The sequence below is a fragment of the Myodes glareolus genome, chromosome 9, assembly GCF_982192425.1.
Source record: "Myodes glareolus chromosome 9, mMyoGla1.1, whole genome shotgun sequence".
NCBI lineage: Eukaryota > Metazoa > Chordata > Mammalia > Rodentia > Cricetidae > Myodes > Myodes glareolus.
In genome coordinates this window covers 97175133-97199153 of record NC_142034.1, presented here as the reverse complement: position 1 = coordinate 97199153, position 24021 = coordinate 97175133, and the positions used below count along the sequence as shown (strand labels likewise).

Below are 24021 nucleotides of genomic sequence, written 5' to 3'. Positions count from 1 at the left end.
CCACCCTAGCATGACCGGTCAGGTCAGCCCCTCACGTTCCGGGTTGCCTGTCCACAAAGCCTCGTGTGTGCCAGGCGCCCCCTAGTGGTTTGGGGTCCCAGCTTTGTTGGGCCAGGTGATGGGGGTATTGAGGGATGTTGGATTTGCTCCTAACGCCAACAGGGGCATTGACCCTTGTTCCACCCACATCACTAGGTCCTTTCCCAGACGTTGACGTTTTCGTCCTTTAAGTCTCATCCTGACTCCATTAATTGCTGTCCACTGTTCTTGCTTGTTTGCTTTTGTTTTCTCTGTTTTGAATTTTTTGAGAAAGGCTCTCTCTATAGAGCCCTGGCTTTCCTGGAACTCACTGTGTAGCCCAGGATGGCCTTGATCTCACAGAGATCTTCCTGCTTCTGCCTCCCAAGTGCTGGGATTAAAGGTGTGCGCCACCAGGCCCCGCTCCTTATTCACAACAGATTCTGTTTTTCCATAGAGCATACCAGGGTTTTAACTGGTCCATGCCCACCCCAACTCCTGTTCCTACTGTGCACATATGTAGAAGAAAAGTCATCACATTGAAACTAGGGAAAGCAATCCCTGGACAAGTCATTGAGTCAGTGGGTACCTCAGCTCTACAGCCAAAAGGAAGAATTCTGCAGAAACAATCAGAGGGTTTGGGCGAGCATCTCAAAAGAGGCCTACACTTTTGATTTTATTCATCAAGATTCCGAACCCAGGGTCTGACTTAAGTCACATGGCTTAGACTTGTGACCTAAATAAAGTGTGGCCTAAAAAGAAAATTAATGATAATTTGTGGCCCATGAAAATGATGAAAATCTAGGTATGTTACTGATTGTTGTGCAATAATTTAATCCTAGACTGAGACCTTCCACCCCGGAGGCAAGCACCTTAAGCAGGAACATAACTCAAAACAGCTTCAGGAAGTCCCTGAAATTGATCAGATTCACTATGAACTGCCCTGCCCTGCTGGAGTGAGTAATACAACCTGAGCGTCCCTCTTGGAAGAGCAGAGCCACGCTGCACTGAAGACTCTTGAGAGGGTTGCACCTGGTCTGTTATGCTCCACGAGGAAGGAGAGAGACGACACTTACGGGTTCCAAGGATTCCAACGATTCACCACATAAGCGGGTCACTGATGGATCAGGGCTACAGGACAAGGACTCGGGAGCCTTGTTTCTCCTGACAGCCTGAGCAGGGACAGAAGTGGGTTTATAAGCATAAAAAAATCACAAACATTTGTTACCAAGTTAGAGTTACAATTTTCACCAATCAGGATTTAGAGATTAGGGGCTTCCTTGAATGTTCCATCATTGTCGACTGATACACAATGCAAGCCTTTCAGTTCAACCAATCAGACTCATCTGTTCCTTCTGTTGTTGGGAACAGCCACATTGTTTCTAGAGAACTAAAGGTGCATAAGGACTATTTCTATGGTTTAGCGAGGAGGTGGATCAGCCATTGGAAAGTTCTCAGCTTCCCTAGGGCTTGGGAACCTGAACTTTATTTATTTATTTATTTATTTTTAAATATTTATTTATTATGTATACAATGTCTTGTCTCTGTGTATGCCTGAAGGCCAGAAGAGGGCGCCAGACCTCATTACAGATGGTTGTGAGCCACCATGTGGTTGCTGGGAATTGAACTCAGGACCTTTGGAAGAGCAATCAGTGCTCTTAGCCGCTGAGCCATCTCTCCAGCCCGAACCTGAACTTTATTTCACCCTGCAGGTAAAATGGAGTCTGAAGTCAAAATAGCAGTACTCAGGCAAGGTGTGTTTGCCTGTTCCCTTCAAGATCAGACCAGTTGCCCGGGAGAAATCAGCATAACTGCCTGGAAGAAGCTTAGTCCAAAATCACCTGGAAAGGACACTCTCCAGCTTGTTGAACTGTCTGTAGGCTGTGCAGTGCACTATGGGTTTCCTGGATCTTTTTTTTTTCTTTAAAGATTTATTTATTTATTATATACAGTGTTCTTGTCTGTGTGTATGCTTGCAGGCCAGAAGAGGGCACCAGATCTCATTACAGATGGTTGTGAGCCACCATGTGGTTGCTGGGAACTGAACTCAGGACCTTTGGACGAGCAGGTGGTGCTCTTAACCACTGAGCCATCTCTCCAGCCTGGGTTTCCTGGATCTTGTGAGCTGTCATCTTTGCTGGGCTGGGTCTTGGCAATGCGATCATCTGTGAGTCAATTCTGTTCCTGTAATTAACTCCAATAAAACTCACTGGTTCTCCAAGTTGGACTTTGGTGGTATCTATACTTTGGTCTGTCGGGGGCTTCCTATCTGGTGTGAGCAGATGATGTGTGTGTTGTGTCTACCCAGGGAAATTTTTGTCACATAACACTGGTAAACAGCTATTCATTTATTATACTTGATATGTGGGTATAGGGTTTTTGTTTGTTTTTAAGACAGGCCTTGAAGCAAAAGGATGACTTTGAAATTCTGATTTTCTTGCTTCCACCTTGGGAGTGCTGGGATGAAAGGCATTGGTGTGTGTGGCACTGGGAATCAAACCCAGGGCTTCATGCTACATAGGCACTGCACTAACTGAGGTGCAGTTCAAGCCCTGACACAATTTTAACCGACTAGCCTTGTGGAAATGTGGTATGGAGCAATAGGAGCTCAAAAAACAGTACCCTAGATACATATAGGGCAGCTATTCAGAAACTGGAAAAATAGGGCCTGGAAAGATGGCTCAGTGGTTAAGAGCACTGGCTGCTCTCTCAGAAGACCTGGGTTTGGTTCCCAGTACCCAAGTGGTGTCTTACAACTGTCTGTAACTACAGTTACAGGGGATCTAAGACACTTTGCTGGCATGCGTGAGGTGCACAGTCATACATGCAGGCAAAACACCCAGGTAAATAAATAAATTAAAAAAAAAAGAAACTGGAAAAATCTATCCCTCCGTCAGGATTAAAATCCATAGCTGAGCTGGGACATGTGGTTCAGTCACAAAGTACTTGCCTAGTACGAACGAGGCTCCAGTACTGCAAAACAAAAATAAAAAAAGTACAGGAACTGAAGAGATGGCTCAGTGGTTAAGAGCATGCCCTGCTCTTGCAGAGGATCGAGTTTAGTTCCCAGCACCCACATTTGGCAGGTCACAACCATCTGAAAGCCCAGCTCCAGGAGCTAAGACATCTCTGATCTCTATTGCACCAGAACAATGCACACATACCTCCTCAAAGAGGTACAGACATAAGGTTTTGTTTGTTCGTTTTGGATCCTGTCCTGCAACTTGAACTCACGGAGATCTTCCTGTCTCTGCCTCCTGAGTGCTAGGATTAAAGGAGTGCACCACCAAAGCCTGGCTAGGAATAGGATTTTTGTTTGTTCTATTTTTTGAGACAGGGTCTCCCATTGCAGCGCAGGCTAGCCTTAACTTCTGCCTCATCTTCTCAAGTGCTGAAATTTCAGTCCTAAGTCACTGCAGTAAATAACATAATTTTTAAAAAAGATTTATTTATTTATTATGTATACAACATTCTGCCCCCATGTATGCCCGTACGCCAGAGGAGGGCACCAGATCTCATTACAGATGGTTGTGAGCCACTACATAGCTGCTGGGAATTGAACTCAGGACCTCTTAAAGAGAAGCCAGTGCGCTTAACCTCTGGGCCACCCCTCCAGTTCTTTCTTTCCTTTCTTCCTTCCTTCCTTCCTTCTTTTTTTTTTTTTTTAACATGATCTCACTTTGTTACCCTACACTATGTACACCAGGCTGGCCTCAAATTTACAGGGAGTCTTCTGAGTACTGGGATTAAAAGGTATGCACCACCATGCCTGGTGATTCCATTTCTGTACCACCAGCAGTTTCCCAGCAGCCCGGAACCAGGGCAGTGTTTGTCCTGGGAAGGCGTTGACAGCATTGTCAGAACAACTGGGACCTGGGTTGGTGAGGGAAGACTACCTGGCCCATTGCTCTAGGGGGTTGTTTTCCAGGGTTCCTTAGACTTTTGATCCTCTCCGGAGTCGGTCAAAGTGCTTTAAGAGATGTTTTATGGTTTGTATGTGTGTGGGTGCGGGGGGGTGGGGGGCTGGGAATATAGTGTGTGCAGACCTGGGCTGACTCCCTGGCATAGCCTTACATTCATCCAAAACAGCTTTATTGGGTATAATTCACAAGCCCTTTACTTCACCTATGGTTTTCTTTTCTTTTTTTCAAGACAGGGTTTCTCTGTATAACAGCCCCTGGCTGCCCTGGAACTTGCTCTGTAGACCAGGCTGGCCTTGAACTCAGAAATCCACCTTTCTCTGCTCCTCAAATGCTGGGATTAAAGGCCTGCACCACCAAACATGGTTTTTTTTTTTTTTTTGCCCTTTGAACTTTATCATTATTATATTTAAAGATTTTGTTCTTTTGGGACAGGGTCTAACTGTGTAGCTCTGGCTGGCATAAAACTAGCTGTGTAGATCAGGCTGACCTCAGACTTACAGACATCTACCTGCTTCTGCTTCCAGAGTGTTGGTACTAAAGGCGTGCACTATTACGCCCTACAAAAGTTATTATTAGTATTATTGTATGTGTGCATACATACGTACACCATGGTATGAGCATGTCTGCAAGTCTCCTATAGGGTTCAGGGATTGAAATCAGGTGATGAAATTTATGCAGCTAATGTTTTTACCTGCGGACTCATATTGCCAGCTTTTAAAGTTTTTTGTTTTTTAAATGTATGAGTGTTTTGCCTGCATATATGTCTGGCAATAAATATAAAAAAAAAATGCACCAGCACGTGCATGCCTGGTGCCGAAAAGGTCACTAGATCCCCTGGAACTGGAGCTACAGATGGTTGTGGGCCACCATGTGGGTGCTCCCAATCAAACCTGGGTCCTCTGGCAGTGCAGCCAGGGCTGTTGACCACTGAGTCATTTCCCCAGCACCCACAATCCCCTTTTCTTTTTAAGGCAAATTCTCTCTGTGTAATGCTGCCTGGCCTGGAACTTGTTACATAGTCAAGCTGTCCTCAAACTCATAGAGGTTGGTCTACTTCTGTTTCTGGAATGCGGGCATTAAAAGTGTGAGCAACCACCACTCCTAGCATTATTTTAAATTATGTTTATGTGAAGCCGGGCGGTGGTGGCACATGCCTTTGATCCCAGCACTTGGGAGGCAGAGGCAGGCAGATCTTTGTGAGTTTGAGGCCAGCCTGGTCTACAAGAGCTAGTTCCAGGACAGGCTCTAAAGCTACAGAGAAACCCTGTCTTGGGGAAAAAAAAAAAGATCTAGAGGACATTTTCAAAAGGCTGGAGAGATGACTCAGGTTAAGAGCACTGGCTGCTCTTCCAGAGGTCCTGAGTTCAATTCCCAGCAGGCTCACAACCATCTGTAATGAGATCTGGTGCCCTCCTCTGGTGTGCGGGCATACAAGGAGGCAGAATGTTGTATACATAAAAAATAAATCTTAAAAAAAAATTATGGGGGCTGGAGAGATGGCTCAGTGGTTAAGAGCACTGATTGCTCTTGCAGAGGACCCGGGTTCAATTCCCAGCATCCACATGGCAGCTCACAACTGTCTGAAGATCCAGTTGCAGGGATCTGACACCTTCACACCAATGCACATAAAATAAAGTTAAAATAAACCATAAAAATATTTAAAAAAATTATGTTTATGTGTGCATCTGCCTGCATGTGTCTGTGCACATGTACATGTGTCTGCACATGTCTGTGCATACACATGTGTCCTCACATGTGTATCTGTGCACATGTGCATGTGTCTGCACAGCACATGTGCATGGCATCTAAGGGGGCCAGAAGAGCGCATTAAATTTCCTCCAGGTGGAGTTACAGGTAGCTGTGAGCCACTGAGACAGGTGCCAGGACAGAGCTCTGGTCCTCTGGCATACTAGCAAATGCTCTTAACTGCAAAGCCATCTCTCCAGCATCTGAATGTCAGTTTTTAAATGTCAACATCTCAAAGTATTCCAAGAATTAGTTTTTGTGGGTCTGCCACAGGGACTGTCCTCTCCATAGGGTCACTTCTTTTGGAAGGAAGGGGCCAAAGTAAACTCCCTCTTCTCTGGGAGACAAACCTGGCTCAGCTCAAGGTCACATCTACTCAAGGGTGACAGGTGAGGTTACTGTTTCGAGGAGTACCTGAAAGTAGAAATACCCTGATTATAGAGGGGTGCCCGGGTATAAAAATCTTGGTGGTGCACAGTTATTACCTCAGCTCTTGGGAGGACGTGTTTGAAGCCAGCCTGGAATATGGGAAACCCTGTCTCAAAAAACAAAAAGAAACAAAACAAAACAGAAAATAAAACAAATATTTTTTGTAGAGATGACTCAACAATTAGCACTGCTCTTCCCGAGGAACTGGGTTCAATTCCCGCATCCACATGGTGCTCACAAGCTTCCCCAACTCTAGTTCCAGGGGAGCTAATGCTTTCTTCTGGTCTCATAGGGCACCAGGTGCACATCTGGGGCACAGATGTACTCTCCGGCGAAATATTTATACACGTTAAAGAAAAACTTGAGCTTCCCAAGGATTCGAGGATGCCCCTTTTCATATTCTTTCCTTCCTTTACATTTTCTTAAATTTTTATGTATGTATGTACGTGGCATGGTGCCCATGCCAAGGTCAGGGGACAACTTGTGGGAGTTGGTTCTGTCCCTGTACCACGGAGGTTCTGGGAATTGAATACAGGTCATCAGACTTGACGGCAAACATCTTCACCTGCGAAGCCATTTCACCTGCCCTCCTTTTTTTCCTATTTCCTTCTGTCTCTTCTAGGGACAATCTCTACAGCTATCCTTGGATGCACATCTTCCATCTTCAATCTCCAAGTGCTAGACGGTTGGATTACAGGTGTGCACTGCACAGCTGGCTAGGATGTGCTGCATTTTAAGTCTCCCTGGGAATTAAATGCTAATTGATCTGGGATCTAAACAGAGAAATTGTTTAACAGGTTGATCTGAATACTAACAAATATGCACGCAAAACTAACTAGACATGTCCTGGATGCTGGTAATATCTAATAACAATGTTCCCTAATAATAGCTAACAATTGTTATTAATAGACGTATTTCAACTAAGAGGTGCGATTTGGGTGGAACCTTGAAAGGCGGATGGGGCTGGGAAAGGCGCTGAGCAGAAGTGAGGACATTCCAAGGCAGGCGTGGGCTTCCTGAACTAGGGGCCAAGCCCTCCAGGAGCCTGGGACCGGAAGGTGGGGGCGTGACAGAGGACGGAAGCTCACCCCTAAAGTGTCCCTCCCTCCTTCACAGATCATCACGCCCCCCCATAGTAGAGAGCGCCCCCTGGCGGTGGAGCAAGTTCCACCCGCCTTCCCCATGAATGAGAAGCTGCAGCCCGCTGCGCGCGAAGTTGTAAAGTAAATGTAGAGAAGGAGCCAGGACAGGACCTGGCAGCCACCACCAGACCTCTAATGGATCTTCGGGCCGCGCTGGCAGCATGCCCCCAGAGGCCGCTGCTGTTTTGGCTTGCCTCCGCCCTTCCCTCCCTTTCCGCTTGCTCTTCCTTCCTAGGACAGCCTCAGCATCCGAGGTGCCCTGCACACCTGCCTTTGCCATCTGTACCCTTCGCACTTTGTAATTTCTAGGTTCCAGCCAGAGTCCGGGCCGTGAAGCCAGTTAGGCAGAGACGGAGGGAGGAGGCTGGCGGGTGGTCAGAGTCAGCCCCAAGTTACATGTGGGAAGCGGTGGCTATGACGCAAGTTTCCAGGGGGCCCGGGTCGGCTCGAAAGGGAGCGCGCCAGAGCGGCTCCGCTCCGTGCAGTGGCAATCATGAAAAAGCAAAATCCCGAAGCATGCACCCGAGGGAGCCTTCCTTTTGCCGCTGCAGCCCCGCCCAGCGCACATCCCCCTGGGCAGCGGTGCGCAAAGACCCTGCGCTGGGCAGTCCCCACTGGACCCTGGGCTGCACAGTCTGGGATCCCGCGCGGTGGCTGGCCATTTTTTTTTTTTTTTTTTTTTTTTTTTTTTTAGCTACGCTTGCCAACCTGTCAGCTGATGGACCTCATCACCCATAGTGGCGCATGTAGCCGGGCCGCTGCTCACTCCATTCACACCGTGTCCCTCACAGCTAGCTGGCGACCGGGAACCCCTGATCCCGGGGTTAGGTCTGCAGACCCAGGTTGCAGTCGGTCGCAAGGAGCCTGCGCCCTTCTCGCCCCAGCATCCAGTCGCCCGTGGGGGGGCGCTGCAAATAGTCCTTTGTTTACATGCAATTCCTTACTCCGCGGAAGGAGGCCGGGGGAGTGCTGAGTTTTCACCAGCTGTTTCCCGCCTTGAAACAGACATCTGATCAGCTGCAAACACACACACATACACACGCCCGGGGAGGCAGGCTGGAGAGACCTCCCTCCCGCCCCTCCCGCCCGCCTCCCTCCCCTCGCCGCTGCTGCCGCCGCCAGCATCTGGGACCGGCCGATTCTGCACCTCCGTCCGGCGCTGCCCTTTGATTCGGATTTCCATCTTGCATTCTCCGGCTGACCGCGAGACCTGGCTCGTGCAGAGGAGGGGGGCCTATCGCTATGGAGTATTTCATGGTGCCCACTCAGAAGGTGCCCTCTTTGCAACATTTCAGGAAAACAGAGAAAGAAGTGATAGGAGGGCTCTGTAGGTGTGTACTGCTCCTCCCCCACAACCCCTTCTTCCCATTGCAGCCCCCGGCCAGCCCGCCCGGGCCGGTGCGCGTGTGCGCACGCATGGCCCGCGCCTCCGACCTCGCTCGCCTTTCTTAGCCACCGGGTCGACTGCAGTCTCGTGTGTCCGGCTCGCGCTGCCTGGGGACCCTTTTCCCTCGGAACATGGGGACCCCGAAAGGCCCTGGCCACTTTTGTCCGCTGCAGGCGGGCGAGTCGCGACGTTTGTAAATTGCAAACAGACCCACGTGGTGCTGCAGCAGTCCCGGCCATGCTTGCTGCTGGTGGCTTTCACCCGCGCTTCCTCCTCCCCCCGCCCGCTTTGGCTTCCTTCCTTTTCTTGCTTCCTCGCGCTTTCTGGGACCCCTTTTCTAAGGACGTTTTCGGGGGGTTCGGGGCGTGCCTGAGGACAGCTACAATGCAGCCATGCCGCGGCTCCAGGCTGGGGGGGGGCGGGGAGCCGGGTGGTGTGAGCGTTTGCAGAGAACAGGGCTGCTGCAGGGCTGGGGGCGTGCTCGCCCGGGGCTGCGGGCCGTACGTGGACCCTCAGTGGCCGCGCTGCCAGCAGGGAAGCCGCGGTCCCACACACGTTGGCAGTCAGTAGCTTGCTTGCCCGCCGCCCGCGCCCGGGCGCTGTTTACTAGCGAGGCCTGGACGTGACTCTGCAGCCCTCTTGGAGTAGGCGGACCTCTGTGCGCGTGGCCTCGCGGGAGCTGTAGTTCTCTATGCCGGGTCGGTGCTGCATTGTGGGACTTGTAGGCGCTTCGGGGCCACGCTTTACTTGCACAAAGCTCGGCTGTAGCGAACTGGGTGGGCTAGGCAGGCCAGGTGGGGGAGTTCTTTTTGGAAAAGAGTACCTGAGGCTGCTTCTAGGGTTCAAGACCCTGTTGCATGAGGACCTCCTCTGCAAACTTTACGGTCCCTTGTCTGTTCCCTAATCATAAATGCAAAGCTTTGAGTCTCCTGACCGGGTAGGTGGTCGGAGGTCTGCAAGCTCTCCCAAGACACCGCTTAGTGAGCTTGACCCTACTTAGGTTGCCCCAGATCTATCCTCTACCAAATCGCGGCCAACCAGTGGCCGAATCACCCTGGACTCTTGTTAAACGGTCATGCCTGGAACTTCTATTGCCGGCCCTCGCGTCTGTTCATTGAGCCCTACAAGCCGGCTGGGTCGGGGCGGGGATGGTGGTGGTGCACGCAAGGAGAGGTTTCCCCAGCGCGCTTAAGTTTGAAACCTACGATCCCTTTCCTGCCTGCCGCGCTGCTCTAGGAGCGTAATGGCTCCCCCGGGCTGGGGCCACGTGCTCAGACACCCCAGTCAGGCAGGGCTGGGATTGAAGGAGGAGGAGCCCGCTGAGTGGCATGGGCTGGTAGACTGCAAAGCCTGTGGGGCAGGTTGCTGCCTAGGTATAAAATCCGGGCAGGTATCCCACTTTACTCTCAAGTTGGGAGCCAATACCTAGGGGTAGATGGTCTGTTGATGGATCGAGCAGCTGGCAGCCCTCCTCTGCTTCCCCTTCCCCACCCTCAGTTGGCACTAAGACAAGGGCCCACCTGGAGGACCCAGCAGCGGTACAAAAACAGCAACAACCAAACTCTTGGACTCTGTAAATATTCTGGGGACTCCCTTGCTAAGATTTTCTCATTGAATGGTCACAGTCTTGCTGTGAGTTGGTTATTTTTTGGTTTCTTTGTAAAGATGGATACAGAAGCTAAGAAGGGACCAGTTAGAGCAAATGGTACAGGTGGACTTGAACCCTGAGTTAGCTGTGTGGCGATGGCTTCTCTGAGCTGGACTAGGGAGTAGGGAATGAAACTTGATCCGGCTCTAGGTTCTGGAGAGGTCGTTCTGGTTCTGATGCTGCGTAGGCTTGAGAAGGTAGGGGCCTCAGGTTTCACGCTGCCCCATTCTCCAGCCCTGGGTTGGAAGAAGGCAGTAGATCTCCCCAGGAGCATTGAGTGTTGTCAGGTCTAGTGATTGAAGTACCACAACCTGCCTACAGGTACACAGCTTGTCTGCCTGTCCTACACCGAAACAGTTGTTGGCTGCTCACTGGAGCTCCAGCCTCTGTGTGTGTTCATTTTCAGCTGGAGCCGCGGCTGGGAGGCCTGTCCAGGATGGAGTGTGGGCTGGGCAGGACCTTAAGGCGGATTGACTCTCGTTTGTCTCAGGTTATTGGACTTTGCTCTACCCCTCCCTGTCTGACTCCTATGCGTCCTGGGCCATTCCGAGGGAACCTTACGGCACAGTAGCACATTTGAGGTTTTGGACCTGCTGCCTAATGGTTTTGTGAGAATTGGGTGTCGGAAGTACCTAGAAGGTGCAAGGTGGTTTCTGCCCGTGTAAATGTCTGTGTGCATGTGGAGGCCACAGGGCAATGTTGAATGACTTCCTTCAGCACCAGATGAATGAGAAAAAAAAGGAGGACATGACTGCTCCCCGGGACGGCTGAGGAGAAGGGTTATTTAGATTTGAGGGAGAGCATGCCAGAGGCATCTGAAAGATCCAGACTGAACCAGGCCATGGGAAGGGGCCAAGGGCAAGTGAGGAAGAGGAGAGAGAGGAAGCAAAGAGAGCACCTGGGAACCCGGGGACTGAGAGGCAAAGAGGCGCTAGCCAACATGGTTGATGCTATAAAGGGGTCAGAGGTTGGGGGGTGGGAGGTGGGGAGCCTAGCCCAGGGATTGGACTGGAGCGGTTAGGGTAGGGGGCGGGGCGTACCAACCGGAATGACTCTGTACGAGAGGTGCTGGGAGAACCTGGTAGCCTGCATCCCCTTTGATATGGTTTTTTTTTTAAATTTTTATGATTTATTTATCTTTTATTTTATGTGCATTGGTGTGAAAGTGTCAGATCCCCTGGAACTGGATTGTCAGACAGTTGTGAGCTGCCATGTGGGTGCTGGGAATTGAACCTGGGTCCTCTGGAAGAGCAGTCAGTGCTCTTAACTGCTGAGCCATTTCTCCAGCCTCCCCCCTTTGATATGTTAAATAGGCACTTCAGCCATCCGTCCTGACCTAACATTCCCCACCTTATTTGTTTACTTATAGTCTTTATTTAATTTTTTAAATTCCAATATTTTATAATGTGTATGGGTGTTTTGCCTGTCTGCATATCTGTGCAGCACTTGTGTGCCCTGCCCTCAGAAGCCAGAAGAGGGCGTCAGATCCCCTGGAATTGTGGTTACAGACAGTGTGAGCTGCAGTGTGGGTACTGGCAATTAAACCTGGGTCATCTGGAATAAAAGTCAGTTCTCTTAACTGCTCTTAGCCATTTCTCCAGCCCAGATGTGCATCACAGGCTGTCCTCAAACTTGGAATCCTCCTGCTTTCTTCTTAGCATAACTTACTGATGTAAACTACCACAGCCAACATCTTGTCGTTGTATTTTAGAAGAGGTCTTGAACCAAACCTGGAGCTTATCAATTTGGTGCCCCTGGCTCGTTGTTAAGGGGCTCCAGGGATCCACCTGTCTCCAGCGCACCCCCAGCTCTGAGGTTGCAGACGCACTGTGCCCAGCCTTTATGTGGATGCAGGGGGTCAGAATTCAGGTTCTGATGCTTACAAGGCTGAGCCATCTCCTTAGCGCCCCCACCCCTTTTAATAAGCAGTAGGTTCTCATTTAGTCCAGGTCGGTCTCCAGCTTGATTTGTAGGCTAAAATGACCTGAACTCCTGATCCGCCCATCTCCACCCACCAAGTACTGGAGTTTCAAGCCTGTGTTATCACTCTGTGTATCTTATAAACTCTTTAAAGCCTCCTTTAAGGGTTGGCAAGCTGGCTTTGTCAGTAAAGGCCCCTGTGGACAAACCTAATGAACTCAGTTTAATCCCGGAGTCCTGCAGGCAGATCTCTTTGAGTTTGAAGCCAGCCTGGTCTATGTAGCAAGTTCCAGGACAGCCGGGGCTACATAAGAGATCCTGTCTTAAAAGAAAAAAAAAAGTGACGTTATTATTAAGAACTTTGGCAAGGACTGGAGAGATGGATCAGTGGTTAAGCACTGGCTGCCTTTCCAAAGACGCAGGTTCAATTCCCAGCACCCACATGGCAGCACACAACTGGCTGTATGTAACTCCAGTTCCAGGAGATCTGACGCCCTCACACAGACATATATGCAAGAATAAGAAAACACCAATGCACATTTAAAAATTGTGAAAAAAATAATTGCTTTCTTAAAAATAAAAAAGAAATTTGGCATGGCTGGGTAGTGGTGGCACACAGATTTAATCCCAGCACTGGGGAGGAAGAGGCAGGTGGACCTCAGAGTTTGAGGCCAGCCTGATCTACAAAGTGAGTTTCAGGACAGCCAGGGCTACACAAAGCATCAAAACAAAAGAAAATAACTTTGGCATGCTTGTGTGGTCTCTGGTCATGTATTTATGAAGCACCAGCTTGATGCTGGGGCTAAGGATATAGCAGTAAGCCCTGACCCCTGTCCATGGCAGTTCACTGATTCAGGGTGCTAAAGGGTTTTGTCAGCTCCCTGAGAGGCTGGGTACCTGGGTGAAAACCTTAGGGGAAGCAGACCATTCTTTCTTCCTCTTGGCATACTGCCCGTCTCTCCTTTGAATTCTATTCAACGTCACCACGATCCTACAAAAGGCAGCATTGCCACTTCATGAACGTGGGGAGACCTGAGCTGGGGAGATTTCAGTGGCTAGGGTTCCACAGCTAGCAACTGTCAAGGCTGGCGTTGGCATCTGTACCCTGGGCAGGCTTCCCTGTGATAGTCTGAAATTGCTAAGGAAGAGGTGCCTGTGACAGGAATCACTTGGGTCAAGGGGAGGGTGGCAGGTTGGTTGGTCAGGGGCTGTCAGGGCTGTGGAGGTAGTGGGCCTGTGACGGAGAAAACATGAATGTGTTGGGTACCGTTGGTGGGAGGTCATCTCTATGTCTTCTTCTCCCTGGTATGGGAGAAATTCCTCATGGCCCTTCCCACCTTTTTGATTGCAGATGCTGGGTGTTTTAGGGATGCCAAATGGGTTCAGGCCATGTGAAAAAGTTGGTGGTGGCCAATTAGAGGGTGATGGGGATACTTGGCCTTAGGCTGGGCGGGAGGATCAGGGATCCAAATGTGACCCACCACCTGTCTCCTGCTGCGGAGCATCTGTCCCTTCACTAGGGACAGTGATCCTACTCTTAGAACCCAAGGCTGAGTGGCCTAATTCCGTTTCTTGGCCATTGGCTAAGTTTATTATTCCTGAAGCCAAGCAATCCTTGTCAACAACAATCTTTCTGTCATCAGAGGCCAGAGTCACCCCAGCCAGTGGTCTCAGCAGTCTTCACTGCTTACCGAGGGGACTCTGAAGTTTTGGGAGGGGGTGGGACTTTTCCATGTTGATTACTCACTGTGAATTTGCTTTTATAGAACCAAGTAAGAGCTGTAGGGAACTTCCAGGCATATGCAAGAAAATCTCCTTTTTCTAGTGCAATATCACCTGGAAGTGACGATTGGGCTGGTTAGCGATCAGGACAGCTGATCTGCATTCCACCAATCAGAATTCACTGTCAGGGAGCTGGAGAGATGGCTCAGTGGTTAAGAGCACTGACGGCTATTCCAGAGGACCCTAGGTTCAATCCCCAGCGCCCACATGGCAGCTCACACCTGTCTGTAACTCCAGTTCACACATACATGCAGACAAAACATTAATGCAAATAAAACAAAAAATAATAAAAGTTTCTTTTCTTTAAAGAATTCACAGTCAGCTCACTAGAGCACCTTGGCTAGCTTACTGACATTCCACCACTTATAACCCCCCCCCCCCAGCAGTCACCTGCTAACTCCCAACTGGAGCTTCCTGGCTGTTGTTTAGACAGTCCCAATCCCCATGCAGAATGGAGAACTGCAGCTTTGCAAGGATAGTTTCCGGGCCAGGGCTGTGAGGTTCCCAGTCAGTGCGCGGCTGGGGTAGCCGAGTCGATGGGCATTGCAGGGGACTACTTGCAGCTGTATCCTGTCTGCCAGCCTACCAGGTATGACCTAGGGTGAGTCTCTGCACCTGTGGGTCAGTTACACACACTTAGTTGTGCAGGTTGTGGTTGCGTGGGGGCCCTTAATAGAGGGCACACCCAGCTGGAGCCAGCTCTGCCCTACTCTGGCTGTCTACACAGTACAGGACCATGTCTATGGTTCACTGCTGCAGTGAAAGCCAGGGAGAAAGAGGTCTGAATAATAGCACCTGTGATTCCAGCACTCGGAAGGCTATCGGAAGGCAGGAGGATTGTGTGAGGCCAGTCCGGAAGGCAGGAGGATTGTGTGAGGCCAGTCCGGGCTGTAAGAGTGAAATCTTGTCACAGACAAGAGCAGCAACAAAGGAGTCACCACTGTAACTCTCCATGGTGCCTGACCCTCCTTCCCTGGGGAAGCTGGCCAGCTGGTCTAGGGGATGGTACAGAACCTGTTCCACCTTGCTCTGGGGTCCCACATTTTACTGGAGCTGGTCCCTTCCTCTCACCTGGGAATCAAGCGCCCTTAAGTCTACTCACTGGTTCTTTGAAACAAGTGTCTTTTTTTTTCTTTTTTTCCTTTTTGGTTTTTTCGAGACAGGGTTTCTCTGTAGCTTTGGAGCCTGTCCTGGAACTAGCTCTTGTAGACCAGGCTGACTTCGAACTCACAGAGATCCACCTGTCTCTGCCTCCCAAGTGCTGGAATTAAAGGCGTGCGCCACCACCGCCCGGCTGAAACAACAGTGTCTTATCTACAGCATAGATTGTCCTCGAACTCAGGATCCTCCTGCCTATACCTAGCTCTAGGATTACAGATGTGTGACACTAGGCTTTTTTTATTATGTTTTGTTTTTTAATGGAGTTCTGGTGATTGAATCTAGGACTTTGAGTGTGTTAGGCAATCACTTTATCAACTGAACCACAGCCTTAACCCCGTTTATTTATTTTTAAAACTGCACTCCGGTATTCTGAGGCCCTTAAGACAGGCTAGCCCTCTGGGTAGCCTGAGGCTGGTTACAAGCTCTGTTTGGAGACCCAGTCCTAGATCAGTTTTAGCCTTGGAGGCGTCACTATCAGGGGCCCAGAGACTGGGCCAGCTGAGGAGGAGACTCCTGCATCAGTCCTAGGGTGGGTGGGGATTCTAATCGCTGGCTGACTTATTTCTGTGACCTCTCATATATGTATATGTATGTATTTATAGTGTTGATGTGTAGGATGCCCGAAGAGGCCAGGGTATTGATGCCCTGCAGTTGCAGCTACGGGCAGGCGGTTTGGAGCCACCTGGCCTGGGTTCTGGGAACCGAACTGTAGAAGAGCGGCAAGAACTCTTAGCTGCTTGGCCATCTCTTCAGCCTCTCTCCTACCAACCACTTTTTAAATTTGAGACGGGGTCTCATGTAGCCTGTAGCCCAGGCTGACTTTGAACTTGTGATGTAGTTGAGGATAAACTTGTACTTAATTTTGCCCTTGCCTTCCTAGTGCTGGTATTACTGGCATGTTGCCATGGTGCCAAACGCCTCATCTCTTTCGTTGTTTTTTGAGACAGGCGTCTTCCTGTGTAGCCCAGACTGGCCTCAACCCCCCCACTCTTCCAGCACTGTGTCCTAAGTGCTGACATTCAGGCGTGGGCCATCATATCCTTTCTGTCTCTTCTGGCCTCCAAAGTCCTGTGGTGTCTGCAGAGGCTTCATCTCACTGGCCCCCTGGCTCCAGAGGAGGTGTGTTCAGGGCCAGACCCCAAGGACTGAGGAGCATCGCTGGCTTTGTCCTGCTCTGAGACCTTGTCTCCTTCCAGATGCCCCATTGCTCCCTTTTTGGGACTGGGAGAAGGGAGGCATCCTGACCGGAAGCAGGGAAGCTGGACCTCCAGCTATTCCGCCCTAACACTGTGTTTCTCCCCACCCTAAGCTTTAAGTAGGGAAATCTCATCTGTGGGAGACCTGGGCCCCTTTAGGTCCTATGGGGGCATGTACCTAGGGAGAAGGGGTCATGTATTCTGGGTGCTCTGGGGTCCTGGGCTTTTGGGCCCTGAAAGAAGGGACCTGGCTTGATGAAGTGGGAAGGGAGCTGCTTTGCCTCCAAGTCGCCTGCAGGGAACTCATTCCCAGCTGTCCATCCTTTCTGTTGGGAGAGGCCGCTGAGGCCCTGGAAGGGGCAGAGATGCTACTAGGGTCCTTTAGGGAGCTGAGGCAGGACAGATGGGGTAGGCTGGGTGGGGCTGGACAGGCTTCAGCTGTTTCCCGCTGCTGCAGATGTGTCCCCTGTTGGGCTGCACAGCAGCCCATTTTCCCTGGGGATAGAGGCAGGAGCCAGCTCACTGCAAGAGAGTTAGATTTGGCACCCCCTTGACCTCAGACTCCACATCAATGAGGTGAGAGGTGTCGGAGGCCCCTTTTTCCCAGACCCAGGGGTACATGCTCCCTTGGCTCTGGCCTGGAACAGGTCACCCTGGGAGGGCCCCCTCAGGAAGAGGCCAGGACTGTGGCTTTGGGTGGGGCTGAAGGCCTCTGCTGAGAACACAGCATCTGGAAGCCATCAGGCCAGGGGCGGGAGGGGGAGTTGCAGGGGAGGGCTGAGAAGGAGGGGGGTATACCTCCTCTAGGCCACACACAGGCCCACCCCTTGGGAGCAGCGGCGTTGGGCCCTCCACTGCTGGCTGCCTTCTGTAGCATGCAGTGACATCCTCCACAGCATACTGGGAGCCTCCCTTTTCTCTGCAGAGTGAATGTGCCTTGGAGTGGGTCAGGTTAAAGCAGAACTGTCCCAAGGGGTGGTTGACCCAGTGTCCCATCTGGAGTGAGTGCTGCCTGTCTTGACCTTCATACATTCTTAGCTCATAGTGGCTGGGGTGGTGGTGGCTTTAGGCTTCTGGCTGGAGACAACTATGCCATTCGGCAGTCTTCTCGGACTGCGGTGGCAAAGTCTGAGCTACTGAAGGAGGTGGTCCAGATACACAGCAAGGAGCTTTGAACTGTCCCGAGAGCCAGGTGTCTGTCTGGTTGCTGTCTGGGGTCCTCTTGTATTAGAATCATAGGGATTAGCCTGCAGGTTTCTGGGCCTTCCCTGCCCGACTAGGTAGATGTTAGAAAGGCAGGTGAGGCCTGCACATTGGGAACCCCTGTGTATCTCGACACCCAGGTATTGCTAAGAATCTCTTCTAGAGGAGAGAATTTGAGAAAAGAAAGCAGGGAAGGGATGGGTTCTAGGCACACCACCCATTTCCACAGGCAGCTGATTCAGTCCTGGGTGCCCCAAGGCACGCACAACCTTACTTCATCGTGGTGGTGAGCTGTCAGAGTCCCTCAGGCACTGTTTGTCGTAGAGAAGTGACACAGGTTATATCCAGGGCCCTCTGGGGGTAAACTTTAGAGGACATCAATCCTGAATCGACTCCTGTTCTCCCTGGCAGCCTTGCCAACATTCCTCTGACCCCCGAGACCCAGCGGGACCAGGAAAGGCGGATTCGGCGGGAGATTGCCAACAGCAACGAGCGGAGGCGCATGCAGAGCATCAATGCAGGCTTCCAGTCCCTCAAGACCCTCATTCCCCACACAGATGGCGAGAAACTCAGCAAGGTGGGCAGGAGCAGGGAGGGCTTCTTGGAGGAGGCGTCACGCTCTCGTGGGGAGGGGACCAGCCGTGTGATTCTTTCCCTCCTGCTCTCAGGCAGCCATTCTCCAGCAGACGGCAGAATACATCTTCTCTCTTGAGCAGGAGAAGACGAGACTCCTGCAGCAGAACACGCAGCTCAAACGCTTCATCCAGGTACTGGATGGAGAACCCTCCCAGCCTCCCTGCCCTTTTCTCTTCTGTGTGTGTGTATCCTAACCAGACCACTAACTCGGGACGCATGGGTGGCTATCCTTCTTATCTTGCCCACAGAACCCGCCTACTCCTTGCCTGGGCCTGTTTCTTCATCTGTGAAGGACAGAGGAGCAGGCTCTGGAGGAAGCAGGCGACTGTTCTAGAAAGCAAGTCCATTCTTCTGTTCCTGGCATTTGGCTACTTGGTGGATTTGCAGAAGGGATTCTCCAGTATTGAGTCCACCTGTCTCGGGTGGCTTTGGAGAGCTCCAGGACCTCTGGATGTGTTATGGGTGTGTCAACTAACTCACTCACCAACCTCTTGGGGTCCCCAGGAGCTGAGTGGCTCATCCCCCAAGCGGCGACGGGCAGAAGACAAGGACGAGGGCATTGGCTCCCCTGACATCTGGGAGGACGAGAAGGCTGAGGACCTTAGGAGGGAGATGATTGAGCTTCGGCAACAGTTAGACAAGGAGCGATCTGTGCGGATGATGCTGGAGGAGCAGGTGAGGCAGCGCCCTCTGCTGGCCAGTGTGATACCCAGGCATAGAGGTTGGAGTCTGGTCTTTTTCTGTTCAGTTTCAAGTATTTTTTTTATAAAAGAGCCTACTCTGTGTTTGGCCTAGGAGTAGGCTCTGTTCTCCAGTCTCCATTTGCATAGGAGTGAAAAGCATTAGTCAATGACTCTTCCTTTTTTTAGTATTTATTTATTTACTGAGTTACATACTTATTTATTTATTTATTTATTTATTTATTTATTTAATGTTTATGAGTGCTTTGTCTTCACGCACACCAGAAGAGGGCTTCAGATCCTGTTACAGATGGTTGTGAGCCACCATGAGGTTCCTGGAATTGAACAGGACCTAGAAGAGCAGCCAGTGTTCTTAACCTCTGAGCTTTTCTCCTTGCCCTTTTTCTTTCTTCTTTTTTTTGTTTTTGCTTTTTTTTGGTTTTTCTTTTCTTTTTTTTCTTTTCTCTTCTTTTCTTCCCTTTTCAAGACAGAGTTTCTGTCCTGGAACTAGCTCTGTAGACCAGGCTGGCCTCGAACTCACAGAGATCCACCTGCCTCTGCCTCTGCCTCTGGATTGCTGGGATTAAAGGCATGCACCACCACTGCCCAGCAAGGTGTAAATGCAATGGAGGGGTGGGCTGTTTGGCTCAGTTGTGGAGTGCTTGGTATGTAAGTTCTGGACTCGGCTCCCAGCATGCACACTCAAAAAACTGCAGCTGAGAAAGACTGCACAGGGGCTGTGGCTCCAGGAAGGGTTTGACCTGGTTCCCCGGGTTGTGCTCCGTGGTTTCCATAAGCAAATGGGCCATCAGACAAGAAAGGAGAGGTGGGAACAGTTGAGACAGAAGTTTAGAGGTGAAGTGGTGAGCCTTTGGTCTGCCCTGAAGGGGGCGCCCTCTGCCAGGGTTTTAGGTTTAGGATCGCCCTGTGCCCTGGATTGGAGTTTTAGTGAGAAATGGCCTTTGCAGCAGGTTGGGCAGGTGTGGTCTTGTCTTGCCCCACCTCTGAGTGCTATGCCGATTCACTTACAGGTGCGCTCCCTTGAGGCCCACATGTACCCGGAAAAACTCAAGGTGATCGCCCAGCAGGTGCAGCTGCAACAGCAGCAGGAGCAGGTGCGGCTGCTGCACCAGGAGAAGCTGGAGCGGGAACAGCAGCACCTGCGGACTCAGGTGAGCGGGAGCCTCCAGGAGGGGCCCCTGCGGGCTGCCTCTGGGACCTCAGAATCCAGTCGGGCAAATGGCAATGCAGGCGTGCTTGAGAGCGTTACAACAGAACCGAATCCTCACACTGGTCCCTTTGAAGCTTGAACTGTTACAGTGTTTTATTACTGTGGAAAATGAGGCAGAGAAAGTTCAGATAACCTGCCCAGGAGCAGGAATTTGAACCCTTTCTGTCTCAACCCAGGAACTATGTTCTTTTTTTTTTTATGGTGGTGATAGACTCCAGGGCCTTGTGCATGTCAGGCAAGCATCCTACCACTGAGCTACTTCTCAGCGCCAGACTCTGTAATCCTTTTGTTTGTTTTGAGAAAGGGTCTCACTATGTAGACCACGCTACCCTTGAACTCACAGAGATCTGTCTGCTTCTGCCTCCCAAGTGCTGGGATTAAGGGCTCACCCCACCATGCCCAGCCAGGGTGTAAACCCTTGAACAGTGACTTACTAAATTCCGAAGTGCTTCTTGACACAGGGAAGCGGAGCGACCAGAGGGTCTGGGGTGCCCCGAAGCTGCTCGCGAGGCCGCCATTCTTGTGTGGTGGGGTTGTGACTTGGCGGCCCCCTCTGCTTGTCAGCTCTCCACTAGTGTAATGAGCTCCTGAAATAATCAGTTTATAAAGAGAAAAAGGGTACTTTGGCTCATGTGTTGTAGGCTTCAGACTGTGATTGATTGGAGCGGGGCTGAGGTGCTGTATCATGGCAGGAACCAAACCTCTCACCTCATGGCTAGGAAACTGAAGAGAGAAAAAGAGAAAGAAGCAGGATGTGCCTGCCCAGTTCTACTTGACTCCATTATTATTATCATTTTCTGAGACAGGGTTTCTCTATGTGGCAGCCCTGGTAGTCCTGGAACTCACTTTGTAGACCAGGCTAGCCTTGAATTCCACCTGTCTCTGCCTCCTGAGTGTTGGGATTAAAGGTGTGCTCCATCACCGCCTGGCCCTAGACTCCGTTGTTATTGTTGTTATTATTTTGTTCCCTTGAGAGAGGGCCTTGCTACGTGTCCCATGTGGCCTTGAACTCACTATATCCCAGATTGGCTTGAACTTGTCATTGTCCTGCTCGGCTTCCTGAGTCCTGTGATTACACCACACACTAGCTTAGGCTCAACTCCTTCAGGTTTCTGTCTTCTGTTACTGCCATGCCAGAGACCAAGCCTGTACCGCGTGGACTTTGGGGGGACATGTAAAATCCACACTCGTAGATACCCTGTGTATAAGGAAGGCTGGTGGGCGGGAGAGAGACCAAGGACCTTCTGTCTTGCAGCTTCTGCCTCCTCCAGCCCCGACCCATCACCCCACAGTGATCGTGCCTGCACCAGCCCCACCTTCCTCCCACCACATCAATGTTGTCACCATGGGTCCCTCCTCAGTCATCAATTCTGTTTCTACATCCCGGCAAAATCTGGACACCATTGTTCAGGTATTTGGGCTCGGGAGGGTGGCTCATGGGAATTGACTGTTGGGGACAAGCCCCAACCCCAGACGATTTCTCTGTCCTAGCTCTTGTTGACCAGGCTGACCTTGAACTCACAGAGATCTGCCTGCCTCAAATGCCAATTAAAGGCATGCGCCACCACACCTGGCGATTGTGGCTTTTATAACAGTCTCTATCTGTTGCACAGAAGTTTCCTTGATGAGGGGCAAGGACGCTGGAGAAAGATGTCCAGTGTTTTATTTATTTACTTTTGAGAAAAGATTTTTATATATCCGTGTGCATGCGCTTGCATGCCTGTGTGTATACACACACAATTATCTATATATAATACATGAAAGATGTCTATGTTTTTGAGCTAATATCTGTCTATATATGATACACACACATATATGAGAACATTAGGATCATATATATATATATATATATATATATATATTACATATATTTTCCTTTCTTCCTAGAAAAGACTGCATTTTTTGTAAGCCAAGTTATTCTGTTTATATTGCTAAATACAGTTGATGTATTTAAATATATGACAACACACACATACATACATACATGCATACACACACACACACACACACACACACACACATATGAGATCCTAATGTTCTCATTATGAGGATTCACATTTTTGACCTCCAAAATGTCTTTGTCTCTCTCTCTCTCTCTCTCTCTCTCTCTCTCTCTCTCTCTCTCTGTTTTTTTGGGGGGGCTTGTTTGGGGTTTGGTTTTTGTATTTATTTATTTGTTAATTTTGAGATATTTGTGTCCAAGGAGCAGCCACTATATTTTGTTAAGAAAGTGGGGGTGGGGAGCCAAAGAACAAGCGACGGAGACTGTCGCTGGAGCTTGTTGGCCACCGTTAGGGTAGGCTGGCCTGCAGTGAGCCATAGGGATCTTTCTGACTCTAATTTCCCAGCTCTTCTGGTCCCAGTTCCTGCCACGTGCCTGACGTTAGAGAGTCTGGGGACTGAACCCAGGCCCTCACTCTGCAGACTGAATTATCTCCCCAAGCCCCCTTTGCCTTTATATGGGTAGTAGTCCTTAGGCTCCTGTCAGTGCTGTGAGCAACATTAAAAAAAAAAAAAAAAGAATCAGTTGATAAATAGTAAAACAACCCAGAAAACAGAAGCAAGGGGAAAAAAAGACTGTCAACTATATATGCCCAGCAGACTGAATAATACCGCGAACAGCAAAGACCTTTACTGAGCTAGTGAACTTCATTAGTATATAAACAGGAGCCGCCATTTAGTTTTGAACAGTTCTGGGGGTGTGTATTTTGGGGGCAGAATGCAGTGGCGGAGGGCCCCCACTCTTGACTGGCTGGCCCGGTCTCCTGAGTCTCCTAATGGACTGTCCCTTTCTGTCTAGGCAATCCAGCACATTGAGGGCACCCAGGACAAGCAGGAGCTGGAGGAGGAACAGAGACGAGCTGTGATTGTGAAGTCGGTCCGCAGCTGCCCAGAGGCTCACACCTCCGATACCGCCTCGGACTCTGAGGCCTCGGACAGCGACGCCATGGACCAGAGCCGGGAGGAGCCTTTGGGGGACGGGGAGCTTCCCTGACCACCCCCAGCCCTCCTCTCCCTTCTGGGGCTAGAGGGGGCCGGGGTAACAACAGGGAGAAACATGGGTGAATGAGTGAGGAATTTTTACAAAATTATGATGTCATTTGGGTCTCTTTTATGACCTCTTTTTCAATACTGTAAGTCGACCTTTGATCGAAGCCACCCAAGCCCAGGTCCCGGGGTTGGGGTGGCATAGCACGCGTGGGAGCATCGGGACTCCAGGGCTGGGCCTCGGCCCTGGGGCCGGGGAAGCTGACACTGAGGTGCCGGGTTTTTCTCCGCCAAAAAGCTTTTTCTGTTTGTTTGTTTGTTTTCCTTCCATTTAAACGTGTTTTTAAGAACAGGGAAAATCAAACAAAACCCCAAGGTATTTTCCCCCTCCCCAGGACCAGCCCGAGACTGTCAGTCTTAGCCCCCTTCCCTCCTGTTTGGTTTTCTTTTTTCTCTTTTAAGCACTTACATGGGTTGGGGGTCAGGCTGGGTTGGGGCTTTCTGGGGACCTGGGGCTTTACAATGTTTCTCGGTTGGGGGTTGCTGCTGCCATTCTCCCCTCCCCCTCCCCACCTCAGCACCAGAATTGGCCATTCTCCACTACCACCTTCCCTCCAGGGTTTCCATCATTGACCCCAAAAATGTCTTTGTCTCTCTTTTTGTTTTGTTCGTTGTTGGTTTTATTTTGGTTTTGGTTTCTGTAATTTTTTAAATTTTTTCTTTTTCTTTTTTTTTACACAATTTTGAGGTCTTTGTGTCCAAGGAGAAGCTATTATATTTTGTTAAGAAAGTGGGGGTAGGGAACAAAATACCAAGAGGCCATTGTGCCTTTGTAAAGAAACAAAATAAAATTTGTACTTTGTTTTTTAAATTCTGTATTTCTTGAGGATGTACAGTTCTGCGGACCCTGGCCTGGGCTGTTTGGCCTAGA

General features: G+C 50.2%; 1 protein-coding gene across 3 annotated transcripts; it reads left to right on the top strand.

Annotated features, from left to right (window-relative positions):
* Positions 1-8277: 8277 nt before the first annotated feature.
* Positions 8278-23961, top strand: Tfap4 (transcription factor AP-4). Of its 3 annotated transcripts, none has more exons than XM_087910799.1 (7): positions 8278-8589; positions 17967-18132; positions 18224-18322; positions 18696-18866; positions 19903-20043; positions 21358-21513; positions 22903-23961. In XM_087910799.1, the coding sequence occupies exons 1-7, from the start codon at positions 8501-8503 to the stop codon at positions 23095-23097; spliced, it is 1017 nt and encodes a 338-aa protein (XP_087766925.1). In that variant the 5' UTR covers positions 8278-8500; the 3' UTR covers positions 23098-23961. The 3 variants fall into 3 exon arrangements, with proteins under 3 accessions (XP_087766925.1, XP_087766926.1, XP_085550773.1); XM_087910800.1 differs by having other exon boundaries at positions 8279-8530; XM_085694647.2 differs by lacking the exon at positions 8278-8589 and having other exon boundaries at positions 18113-18132; positions 18440-18866.
* Positions 23962-24021: the final 60 nt, after the last annotated feature.